This window comes from Scyliorhinus canicula, chromosome 17 (assembly GCF_902713615.1).
Source record: "Scyliorhinus canicula chromosome 17, sScyCan1.1, whole genome shotgun sequence".
Classification (NCBI taxonomy): Eukaryota; Metazoa; Chordata; class Chondrichthyes; order Carcharhiniformes; family Scyliorhinidae; genus Scyliorhinus; species Scyliorhinus canicula.
In genome coordinates, this window is record NC_052162.1 from 64,476,839 (window position 1) to 64,489,536 (window position 12,698).

The 12,698-nt window shown below is 46.3% G+C and overlaps 1 protein-coding gene across 5 annotated transcripts in view; it reads left to right on the forward strand.

Annotated features, from left to right (window-relative positions):
* LOC119951454 (phosphorylase b kinase regulatory subunit alpha, skeletal muscle isoform-like) overlaps window positions 1-12,698 on the forward strand; it is a 132,597-nt gene that overhangs the window by 76,653 nt on the left and 43,246 nt on the right. For all 5 annotated transcript variants that reach the window (XM_038774655.1, XM_038774656.1, XM_038774659.1 and 2 more), the window contains 3 exons: window positions 6,490-6,587; window positions 8,817-8,956; window positions 9,075-9,231. In XM_038774655.1, the coding sequence (XP_038630583.1) occupies window positions 6,490-6,587; window positions 8,817-8,956; window positions 9,075-9,231 (395 nt within the window). The remainder of the gene's footprint in view (window positions 1-6,489; window positions 6,588-8,816; window positions 8,957-9,074; window positions 9,232-12,698) is intronic.

Genomic DNA, 12,698 nt, shown 5'->3' on the forward strand with positions numbered 1-12,698 from the left:
TGTGTGTTGCTGATGTAAGCTTGCTGACAATCCAAAGTTGGGTCGGAAAATAAGCAATGAGGAAGATGCACAGGGGCTGGACAATTTGAGGAGTGGGCAAGAACATGACCATTGGAATGGTGAATAGTGAATTATCCAGTTTGGTAAGAAAAGTTTTTAAAAAGCAGAACACTTTTTTGAATGATGAAGAATGGGAAATGATTCAGGGCAGCAGGGTAGCATGGTGGTTAGCATAAATGCTTCACAGCTCCAGGGTCCCAGGTTCGATTCCCGGCTGGGTCACTGTCTGTGTGGAGTCTGCACGTCCTCCCCCTGTGTGCGTGGGTTTCCTCCGGGTGCTCTGGTTTCCTCCCACAGTCCAAAGATGTGCGGGTTAGGTGGATTGGCCATGCTAAATTGCCCGTAGTGTCCTAATAAAAGTAAGGTTAAGGGGGGGGTTGTTGGGTTACGGGTATAGGGTGGATACGTGGGTTTGAGTAGGGTGATCATGGCTCGGCACAACATTGAGGGCCGAAGGGCCTGTTCTGTGCTGTACTGTTCTATTCTATTGCATTCAGAGGCATTTGTTCACGAATCACTGGAAGTTCACATGTAGATATAGCAAGCAATTAGGAAGGCAAAAAGTATATTTTTTGTTACAAAGGGATTGAATTACAATGGTAATGAAGTTTTACTACAAGTGTAGGTGACTGTATGAAGTTTTGGTCTCCTTAGTTAAGGAGCACATGCTTCCCCTGCAGAGAGTGCAGCAAAGTTCACGCGACAGATTCCTGAGATGACAAAATTGTCCTGGAAAAGATTAATAAGGCCTATATTCCTTGAAGCTAAGGACAATGAAAAGTAATCTAATTGAAACATAGGCCTGAATTTTTCAGATGGCGGGGTCTCACTTTCCGACATCCAAACAATTCAGCTTCGACTGAGAGCGCTCTGCAGGCATTTCACCCTCAAATGAACGTTAAGTGGCTGCAGGTGGAACTTCCCTCTTTCAGGATGAAGCCTTACCTTAGAGAGCTGCTGGCTAATGTGATTGTTCAGCAGTGCTGCAGTGGACTGAAGAAGAATGCAGGAGGACCCCTGAGGCTAGGTCCTAGGCCCAGGCAAGTTCAAGGGGTCCCAGGGTAGGGTGATAGGAAAGGCCCGGGGAGAAGGGGTGCGTGAAGGTGGCAAGAGAAGCCAGGATGGAGAGGAGGGAGGTCCAGAGGCCACCTTGCCATACGTGGGATGCACCCAACTTCACAAGTTGGCTTCTGATGGAGGCGCTTATGATGGAGGCGCTCCCCTAGTCCTCCCCGCCCGAGATATAACTCTGTTCATTTTTAGTCTTCCACCGCACAAGCTCATACCTCCCGCCAGCCGAAAAATTGAGGTAGGGTTGGAAATGACCATTGCATGGCCAATAGGGGCCCCAATTGGGGCAAGGCCGAGCTTCCTGTTTAAGGCCTTGCCCACCCCAAAGTAAAATTGCTGTGTGGTTGGGGCAGGCAGAACCTGGAGGGAATTCTGTGCCTTCAGTTTCACGTTCCTACCCATCCCTGCCTAAAAACACACCAGAAGAGGAGCATGAAATTCTGTCCCTATAAAATTATTAAGGGCTTGACAGGTTAGAAAATTGGGGGAGGCAGTGGTGTAATGGTATTGTTGCTGGACTAGTAACCCAGAGACCCAGGATAATGATCTGGGGACCCAGGTTGGAATCCCACCATGACAGGTGGGGAAATTTAAACTCAATAAAATATCTGGAATTAAAAGTCTAATGCTGACCATGAAACCATTGTTGATTGTTGTAAAAACCCATCTGGTTCACTAATGTCCTTTAGGGAAGGAACTCTGCCATCTTTACCTGGTCTGGCCTACATGTGGTGGAATCTTAAATGCCCTCTGAGGGCAGCATGGTGGCACACAGGTCTCAGGTTCGATCCTGGCTCTGGGTCACTGACCTTGTGGAGTTTGCACGTTCTCCCCGTGCTTGCGTGGTCGCCCCCACAACCCAAAGACAGGGTAGGTGGACTGGCCACGCTAAATTGCCCCTTAATTGGAAAAAAATGAATTGGGTACTCTAAATTTATTTTGAAAACATAATTAAATGCCCTCTGAATTGGCTGGGCAAACCACTCAGTTGTATTCAAGCTCTAAAAAAACATTGAGAAAAAGGAATAAACTGGACGGACTGCTTGGCATCGACCCAGGCACCGAAAACTACAACGGCAAACTCAGCCCCGTCAACCCTACAAAGTCCTCAATACTAACATCTGGGGGCTTGTGCCAAAGGTTGGAGAGCTGTCTCACAGACTAGTACAAGAGCAGCAGATACCTGGGAACCCCACCACCTAGAGGCTCCCCTCCAAGTCACCCTAACTTGGAAATATATCGCCGTTCCTTCACTGTCGCTGGGTAAAAATCCTGGAACTGCCTCCTTACACCTAGAGGACCGCAATGGTTCAAGAAGGCAAAACACCACCGCCTTTTGAAGGACAACTATGGATGGGCAATAAATGTTGGCCTAACCAGCGACGCCCACATCCCATAACTGAACAAAAAATAATACCCTGGTTGGGGAATCTAGAACATTGGGTCACAGTCACAGGGTTTTGACATTTAGAAATGAGGTGAGGAAATGGGTTCATAATTCTCTACCTCAGAAAGCTGTGAATCCTCAACCACCGAATATATTTGAAACCTGTTGTTCGATTTTTGGGGATTGTGGAGCAGGCTCAAAGGGTCAAGGGTCTATTCCAACAACTCTGTGTGTCTCTCTGTCTCTCTCTCTCTCTCTCTCTCTCCCTCTCTCTCTCTGTGGATCTCTTGATTCTCTCTGGATCTCCCTCCCTCTCTGGATCTCCCTCCCTCTCTGGATCTCCCTCCCTCTCTGGATCTCCCTCCCTCTCTGGATCTCCCTCCCTCTCTGGATCTCCCTCCCTCTCTGGATCTCCCTCCCTCTCTGGATCTCCCTCCCTCTCTGGATCTCCCTCCCTCTCTGGATCTCCCTCCCTCTCTGGATCTCCCTCCCTCTCTGGATCTCCCTCCCTCTCTGGATCTCCCTCCCTCTCTGGATCGCCCTCCCTCTCTGGATCGCCCTCCCTCTCTGGATCTCCCTCCCTCTCTGGATCTCCCTCCCTCTCTGGATCTCCCTCCCTCTCTGGATCTCCCTCCCTCTCTGGATCTCTCTTTCTCACTTTCTCTCTGGATCCCTTTCTCTCTGGATCTCTCCTTCTGGATATCTCTCTCTCTGAATCTCTCTCTCTTTCTGTATCTCTCTCTCTGGAGATCTCTCTGGAGATCTCTCTCTCTCTCTCTCTCTGGATCCATCTCTCTCTGGATCCATCTCTCTCTCTGGATCCATCTCTCTCTCTCTCTCTGGATCTCTCTCTCTCTCTCTCTCTGGATCAATCTCTCTCTCTTTCTGGATCAATCTCTCTCTCTCTGGATCAATCTCTCTCTCTCTCTGGATCAATCTCTCTCTCTCTGGATCAATCTCTCTCTCTCTCTGGATCAATCTCCCTCTCTCTCTGGATCAATCTCTCTCTCTCTCTCTCTGGATCAATCTCTCTCTCTCTCTCTCTGGATCAATCTCTCTCTCTCTGTGGATCAATCCCTCTCTCTCTCTGGATCAATCTCTCTCTGGGTTCTCTCTCTCTCTCTCTCTCTCTCTGGATCTCTCTCTCTCTCTCTTTCTCTCTCTCTGGATCTCTCTCTCGATCTCTCTCTCTCTCTCTGGATCGATCTCTCTCTCTCTTTGGATCTTGATATCTCTCTCTCTCTCTCTCTCTCTCTCTCTCTCTCTCTCTCTCTGGATCTCTCTCTGGATCTCTCTCTCTCTCTCTCTCTGGATCTCCCTCTCTCTCTCTCTGGATCTCTCCCTCTCTCTCTGGATCTCTCTCTCTCTCTCTGGGTCTCTCTCTCTCTCTGTCTCTCTCTCTCTCTGGATCTCTCTCTCTCTCTGGATCTCTCTCTCTCTCTCTGTCTCTCTCTCTCTCTCTCTCTCTCTGTCTGTCTCTCTCTCTCTGGATCTCTCTCTCTCTCTCTCTCTCTGGATCTCTCTCTCTCTCTCTCTCTCTGGATCTATCTCTCTCTGGATCTATCTCTCTGGATCTATCTATCTCTCTGGATCTATCTCTCTCTCTGGATCTCTCTCTCTGGATCTCTCTCTCTCTCTGTATCTCTCTCTCTTTCTGGATCTCTCTCTCTCTGGATCTCTCTCTCTGGATCTCTCTCTCTCCCTGGACCTCTCTCTCTCTCCCTGGATCTCTCTCTCTCCCTGGATCTCTCTCTCTCCCTGGATCTCTCTCTCTCCCTGGATCTCTCTCTCTTCCACTCTTTTGATCTTTGTCTTTCTTCCTATCTGACTGTCCCACGATGTTTCCGCCTCTTCACCCTTTGATGATTATCCAGCAGCTAAATTGATAACATAACCACATTTTTAAAAATCCAAAAACATAAATGTAAGCTGCTCAGTGAATGCCTCATCTCCTTGCTGCAGCAAGTACCTGAGACTCTACTTCCAATCCGGCGTGACTCCTGTCGGAGACCGGGAAGCCTGCCTTTCATGTCTAAATGTCCCAGTCGCCATGGCCAGAGAAGCAGCTCGAAAGGTGTGTGAATATTTTGCACCCACTCCCACTGGACTCTGTCTCAAGTAGAAAATTCATGCCTTATACAAAGAACAAAGAAAAGTACAGCATAGGAACAGGCCCTTTGGCCCTCCAAGCCCGTGCCGACAATGCTGCCCGTCTAAACTAAAATCTTCTACATTTCCTGGGTCCGTATCACTCTCTTCCCATCCTATTCATGTATTTGTCAAGATGCCCCTTAAATGTCACTATCGTCCCTGCTTCCACCACCACCTCCGGCAGCGAGTTCCAGGCACCCACTACCCTCTGTGTAAAAAAGAAAATACTTGCCTCGTATATCTCCTCTAAACCTTGCCCCTCACACCTTAAACCTATGCCCCCTAGTAATTGACCCCTCTACCCTGGGGAAAAGCCTCTGACTATCCACTCTGTCTATGCCCCTCATAATTTTGTAGACATGTCCCAATCAAAACTATTTGCTAGCCAGTTTTGATGGGCGAAGGGCAGTTTTTCAGCCCTCGAGTCATTGCTGCTATTCAGTAGTTGATGTCTATCCTAACTGTGTCTTCTGTCTGTCAGCCAGTCTTCTATCCAAGCTAATAAATTACCCCAAATCCCATGTTCTCTAACCTTGTGCAGTAACCTTCCTTCTGGCACCTTATAAAACGCCTTCCGGAATTCCAGATATACTCCCATCTACAGGATCCCTATTATGCACTTTGCTTGTGGCATCTTCAAAGAACTCCAGCAGATTAGTCAAACATGATTTGTCCTTCACAAAATCACGCTGACTCTGATGGATAGTATTTTTACTTTCCAAATGTCCTGATATTACTTCCTTGATAATTGATTCTTACAATTTCCCAAGAACAGATGTTAAACAAACTTGTCTGTAATTTCCCACATTCTGCCTCCCACCTTTTTTGAATAAGGGCATTAATTCAACATTTTTCCAATCCCGTGTCCAGAGAATTTTGGAATATTATAACCAATGGATTCACTATCTCCACTGCCACTTCCTTTTACACCCTAGGATGTAGGCCATCAGGCTCTGGGGATTTGTCTGCCTTCAATCCCAATAGTTTGTTGAATACTGTTTCCCTATTGATATTGATTGTTCTATGGTCCACCCTTTCTATTATCTCTGAATTATCTGTTCCTATAGAGATGGTACTAGTGTCCTCCGCTGTGAAAACTGAGGCAAAGTATTGATTTAGCATCTTTGCCATTTCTGTGTTCCCCGCTGTTAACTCTCTGGTTTCATCTTCCTAGGTACCAACATTCACTTTAGCGACTCTTCCCTTTTATGTACTTATAGGGAATTGAGTAGTAGTGTTTCAGGGGTAATTGTAAACTGTTCTTTTTGGGTGTGAAGTTAAAGAGTTTAATGTGTTCATAATAAAGTTTTATTTTAAAAATACCAAATCCCTATTTCTTCATACAGTCACTCCTGGAGCAAATCATTCTTTCTGCACTGTCTTGTCAGTTCTTTAGTAATATAGTGGTTAGTATCCCTCCTGTCATACTGGAGATGGGGTTCAATACCCCACTGGGGTGAAGGTTCTATTCAGGGCGGCACAGCAGCACAGTGGTCAGCACTGCTGTCTCGCAGCGTCAGGGACCGGGATCAATTCCAGCTTCGGGTGACTGTCTGTGTGAAGTTTTCACTTTCGCCTCCTGTCTGCCTGGTTTCCTCCAGGTGCCCCAAACATGCGCCAGAATGTGGCGACTAGGGACTTATCACATTAACTTCATTGCGATGTTAATGTAAGCCTACTTGTGACAATAGTGATGTGTAGCATGTTAAAATTGAAATCCAGGGCAACGTGTTCTTTCATAATGACTAAATACTTGTTCTGACTAATTCAGGTAATATTTTAAATGTAAAATTATTAATTTATGTATTTTCCTATTATAGATGCCTCTCTTTATCTACCCAGCAGCTTGTTGAGTTTCTCTCAACCATTATTGAATCCGACAGCTGCATCTGCAGGCCGACTAAAAACCAATGAAGAGGTAATAACTTTTGAGTTTTTTTTTTTCCATTTAATTGTTATAGGCCAGGGGCGGGATTCTCCACCCCGCCGCGCCGCATTTCTGCCCCAACCGGCCGGTCAATAGCGTTTCCCATTGTGGGGCAGCCCTATGTTGTCGGGAAACCTCCGGGCGCCGGCAGAATGGAGAATCACTGGCGGAGAATCCCAGACCAGGACTTTATGGCCCTGCCACTGAGTGTGCAACAAGCCACTTAATTTGTTGTTGACTTCGGTGGGACTGCATTATCCCATCAGATAGGTAGCGTCCCTCTTTCTGGGCCGAAAGCTCCAGGTTCCAGTCCCACCCCAGGATTAGATGGCTAAGAAAGGTGCATTCATGGCACAGTGATTAGCACTACTGCCTCACAGCGCCACAGACCCAGTTCTTATCCCACCTGGTGGGTAGCATCCCTGTTTCTGAGTAGGAAGCTTTAGGTTCTAGTACCACCTCCGGACTAGATGCCAAGAAAGGTGCATTCATGGCAGAGTGATTAGAACTGCTGGCTCTCAGCACCAGGGACCAGGGTTGGTTCGATTCCAGCCTTGGGTGACTGTGTAGAATTTGCACGTTCTCCCTGTGTCTGCATGGGTTTTTTCTGGGTGCTCTGGTTTCCTCCCATAGTCCAAAGACGTGCAGATTAGGTGGATGAACGGCATTGTAGCATAGTGGTTAGCACTGTTGCTTCACAGCGCCAGGGACCAGGCTTGATTCCCGGCTTGGGTTACTGACTGTGCGGAGTCTGCATTTTCTCCCTGTGTCTGCGTGGGTTTCCTATGGGTGCTCCAGTTTCCTCCCACAAGTCGCGAAAGACATGATTGTTAGGTGAATTGGACATTCTGAATTCTCCCTCAGTGTACCCGAACAGGCACAGTAGTGTGGCAATTAGGGGATTTTCACAGTAACCTCATTGCAGTGTTAATGTAAGCCTACTTGTGACACTAATAAAGATTATTATTATTGCTATTATGTAAGCAGTCAGTTACATTTAAATATTTCACAGACACCAAATCTGAAAGTTAAAAGCATTGATTAGCAGCAGGCTTTAATTTTATTGTTCAGATAGTGGAATAAATTGTGATTGCATTAAAATTGATCTAAAATATAAGAAAACTTTTTTTTATATTAGAAAAATTGTAATTTTCTTTTACATAATGGAGAAATTTGATATTCCATGAGGATAAATTGGCTTTTTAGGTGAAATATAACCAAGCACCATGTTGCTGGAAAGTGCAAATTTGTGAACATTGATGACAGAGTTGAGCTTAGCTCTGATGCCCTCGATAATTAAATAGTCTGTTGATACTGATGGCTCAGGCTAAAACAAATATGGCCACACAGGTGAGATACTGGAAGACTTCCAGAACCCCTGAAATAGCAGGAGACTGAAAACTGAACTTTGCAGAGAATTGTACCTGAAACTGTACCACCACCACAAACTGGGGAAATTTGTAGCCATTAGAATCTATTCAGCAAATAACTGCATCTGACCTGAAATGGTTGAAAATATAGTGTAAAAGAAGCTTTACTTGCATGTGGTGCTTTCCTCTAGCATTTAATCTGGTGGCCACTCTATTCTTCAATCCAGAGCAATCTGACCTAACGGTGTTTTGTTAACGTAAAGAGATCATTTACCTTGGGCTTCATCTGATCTGAAGTGAACTCTGGATAAAGAAGTTTTCCCCTCCCATAAAAGCTCTTTCCACCATGATCTTAAAAAATCATTTCAGTAGAAAGAAGAATTCAGATTATATGTTAGGATGACCTGAAAGTAGTTGTGCTGAAACCATTTATTAAAGCCTGTGCTAAGTGATGGGCAAAGTACTTTTAGAATAAGGTCATAGCTGAACATATGTTTTATTTTAGTTAGGCTTTTGAAAATTTATAACAGCTAATAATTTATATTTGGTGTGTGGATGGCACTATGCCATATGTGGAGACTGCATACATTACCCATTCTAGTTGTCCTTCATTGATACTTCAGAGGGTATTAAAAATCAGCCACATAGTAACAAACAGAACAAATAGGATTGCGGGTTCTCTTCTCCAAAGGGTGTTGATAAACTAGTTGCGTTTTCTATGGCAGCCATAAATTCTAAGATTAACATTCATGCACTTATACTGTACCTATGCTACTGGAAAGCTCAATTGATGTTTTGTGACTGAAAAATTCAGAATTATAATTTTAGACTTTTTCTTATTCTGTATCAGATTCCATTCATCATTGAACCAAAATATTTGCCTGACGTTGCCTCTAGTGAAATAGATTGCAACGCCTTGGTCGAACAGTTGAAGACATGCTCAAATTTGCAGGAACAGTTTGAATTAATCCATATAATCTATCAAGTGAAGTAAGATTTTTCTGTTTTTCCATAATATATTATTCAATATTATTGAGATAATGATTGATATGTGGTTTAATGTGTGCTTTTCTGCTTCTCTTTCCAAACCTACCTATTCAATGTGTAGGGGTATAGATTGGGATACAAATATGACTGAAAATCCTAGCACAACTGTCCGTGATCTCCTAATAGAGCTGTACACAAAAGCTGGCATTGCTCACCAATGGGGACTAATCCGTTATATTTCTGGTATGCTCCGGAAAAAGATTGAAGAACTTGATGAGGTAGTTAAAAATCTAACACATCCACATTAAACTTCACTGTGCTTAATATGTGGTGCCATTTATATTAATTTTAAAATTTTCCTAGCCTGTAATCTGCTGGTATGCCTGGTGTCGGTACACTTAGTTAACTTTATTAGTGTGTTGAGTATTTTATATTCAATTTGTATTGGAAATGTCTGTACATTAACTGAAAGTGATGGAATTGGAGTGCTACCAATTCTGTACATTTGTACAATTCTGAGAATTTGTAAAGTTCCAACTTAGTCACAATATGGAATTGAGGCTTTACGTTTATTGAGGCAATATATTTTCAACTGCTTTCAGTTTTGCCCAATTTTAACTTTCTCTGCCTTTGAAAGTAATGACTGATTCTGGACAGCAGTCTGATTCTGGACAGCAGTCTGCATTTATCAGCAACGCTTTGACATGTAGCTCACATGACCACTTGTCATGTGTCAACCTGGACAGAGTGTTAGCTAGTTATTTGATTGTGTAAGATATCACCACTGAGCCTTATCCTTTCCAACAAGATACTGAATAATCAGGCATGGTATAATAATAATAATCTTTATTAGTATCACAAGTAGGCTTACATTAATACTGCAATGAAGTTACTGAGAAAATCCCGCGGTCACTACATTCCGGCGCCTGTTCGGGTACACTGAGGGAGAACTCAATGTCCAATTCATCTAACAAGCATGTCTTTCGAAACTTGAGAGGAAATAGGAGCACCCGGAGGAAACTCACGCAGACACTGGGAGAACGTGCAGACTCCACACAGACAATGACCCAAGCTGGGAATCGAACACGGGTCCCAGGGCGCTGTGAAGCAACAGTGCTAACCACTGTGCTTACAGTGCCGGGATATCTTGGCTTTGTCTGTGGCCATGTGAGAGTCACTACCTTGTCTGAGATTGACTAACCTAATACTGATATGGGATTTATATGGTCATGCCATGCACCGTAAAGAATTAAATAATGAAACAAAAAAAAAGAAGAATGAAATAACGGGACTTTTGGTGGTGGCCATGGAGTGAGTGGTCGCCCATTTGGTGGCTGCCACTCATGGCGTTTTTTCTTCTTTTGGACCGTTTCCCCGGTTAACAGATGGATGTGAGGCAGAAAAACGGTGCAGAAGACTGAGTGAAAGAGATTGACCCTCTGGTGTATGGAGCTGAAGGCCAGTAGTGGTCAAAAAAAGAGGGAATCAGTTGGTTACAGCCAGTGTGGTGCCTGGGATGCACGTGGCGTGGCGGAGGAGCAAGGAGCAGCCCTGCCGGCTCAATGGTTGAAGGACCAGCTGGTGAGCTTCTTGAACGAGAAATTCACCTAGCAACGGAAGGAGAGCCTGGAGCACCTTGCCCGGGCGATGGATTTGATCACGACGGTTGTCAACCACGTGGAAACGAAGCTGGTGGCCCAGGCTCAGGCGATCTAGAAGATGGAGGAGGTGGCAGGGAACACAAAGAGCAGTTTGCCTCGATGGCAGTGGAGATGGGGCTGATGCGGGACCAACAGAAGCAGCTTCAGGAGAAGGCAGAAGGCCTGGAGAACCGGTCACGCAAGCAGAACATGAGGATCGTGGGCCTGCCAGAACGGAGTGAGGATCGTGGGCCTGCCAGAGCTGAGTGAAGGATCCGATGCTGGTGCATATGTGGGGAGAATGCTGAAGAAGCTGCTAGGAGAGGGTGCGCTTACACGGCCATTGGAGGTGGATCGAGCGCACAGGGTGCTAATGAGGAAGCCCCAGGGTAACGAGCCGGCGAGGGCGATGGTGGTGCAGTTGCACCGGTTCCTGGACAAGGAGAAAATTGAGGTGGGCCAGGCAGATGAAGCGCTGCACCTGGGATGGCAGTGAAATCCAAGTGTATCAGGACCTGGGTGCAGAGCTGGCCAAGAGAAGAGCGAGTTTTAATAAGCTCAAGGCAGCCCTCTACAAGAAGGGGGTGAAGTTTGGGCTACTGTACCCGGCATGTCTGTGGGTGACCTATGAAGGCCAGGAATTGTACTTTAGTTTGGCGGAGGAGGCGGTAGAATTTGTTAACGACAATGGACTGGCAGGAGAAGGTGGACTTTGAACTTTGGTGGAGGTGCTGTGATGTTGCTGTTAACTTATGTTTAGGGCCATTTCTTTCTTTTTCGGCTTCAGATTTGCTCTTTGTTCTTTGTTCTGGGGTTGATCTCATTGTTTGGGCTTGGGGAGAGGTTGATTTTGCTTGTTTGCTTGTTCGAGCGGGGGGGGCAGGGGAATCAGTGTGGGGTAGGATGCTAGGCGCCATGGGCGGGGGCTACCAGGCTAGTTGGGCGGGCTAGTTCACGGAAGTGCAATAGGGGGGGTGAGTAGAAGGTCAGTGGGGGGATGAAGGCAGGGGTGTTGGGGTGGGTGGGGGGGGGGGGGGGGGGCGGTTAGGAAAGCAGCGTGCCCCATGACCAGGCTGGTCATGTGGAACATGCAACGATTGAATGGACCAGTCAAGAGGGCCTGTGTGTTTGTACACTTAAAGCGATTGAAGGCGGATGTGGCCATGCTGCAAGAGACTCACCTGAAGGTTGGGGCCCAGATTAGGCTGAGGAAGGGATGGGTTGGGCAAGTATATCATTAGGGATTGGACTTTAAAAGGAAGAGAGTGGTGATTTTGGTCAATAAGCGGGTGGCGTTCGAGGTGGGAAATATTGTGGCAGACTCTGGGGGGGGAAGGCATGTAAGTGAGAAATTGGAGGGGATGTCGGTGGTGTTAGTAAACATCTCTGCCCCGAAATGGGACGATGTGGAATTTGAGGCGGGTGCTGGGGAGGATCCCCGACCTGGACTCTCATCGGCTGGTTATGGGGTGGGGACTTTAATATGGTCCGGGATCCGAGACTGGACCGGTCGTACAGGCTGATCTCCCTGTTAAATGTGCATGCCTAACTATTGGCGAAGATCATGGCCACAAGGATCGAAGACTGAATCCCAGGGGTTTCCCTTAGGTTAGATGGGGTTGCAGGGTTACGGGGATAGGGTGGAGGTGTGAGCTTAAGTAGGGTGCTCTTTCCAAGTTCCAGTACAGACTTGATGGGCCGAATGGCCTCCTTCTGCACTGTAAATTCTGTGATCAGGTGTAGTGGGAATACTTATGGGAGGTCCTGGGGCGGTTTGAGCAGGGATTTGTGGACTGGGTCCAGTTGCTATACCAGGCACCGGTGGCTAGAGTGCGGACGAATAGGGTGAGATCAGATTGCTTCAGGTTACACCAGGGGACAAGGCACGGATGTCCACTTTACCCACTGGTGTTCGCCTTGGCTATAGAGCTGCTGGCATTGGCATTGAGAATGTCGAGGGTCTGGCAGGGGATAGTACGGGAACGATCTACTTATGTAGATATTGGACCCACTGGGGTGGGATTGGAGGGATTATGGGGAAACTAGAGGAATTCGGCCGGTTTTCGGGATACAAATTGAATATGGGTAAGAGTGAGGTCTTTGCC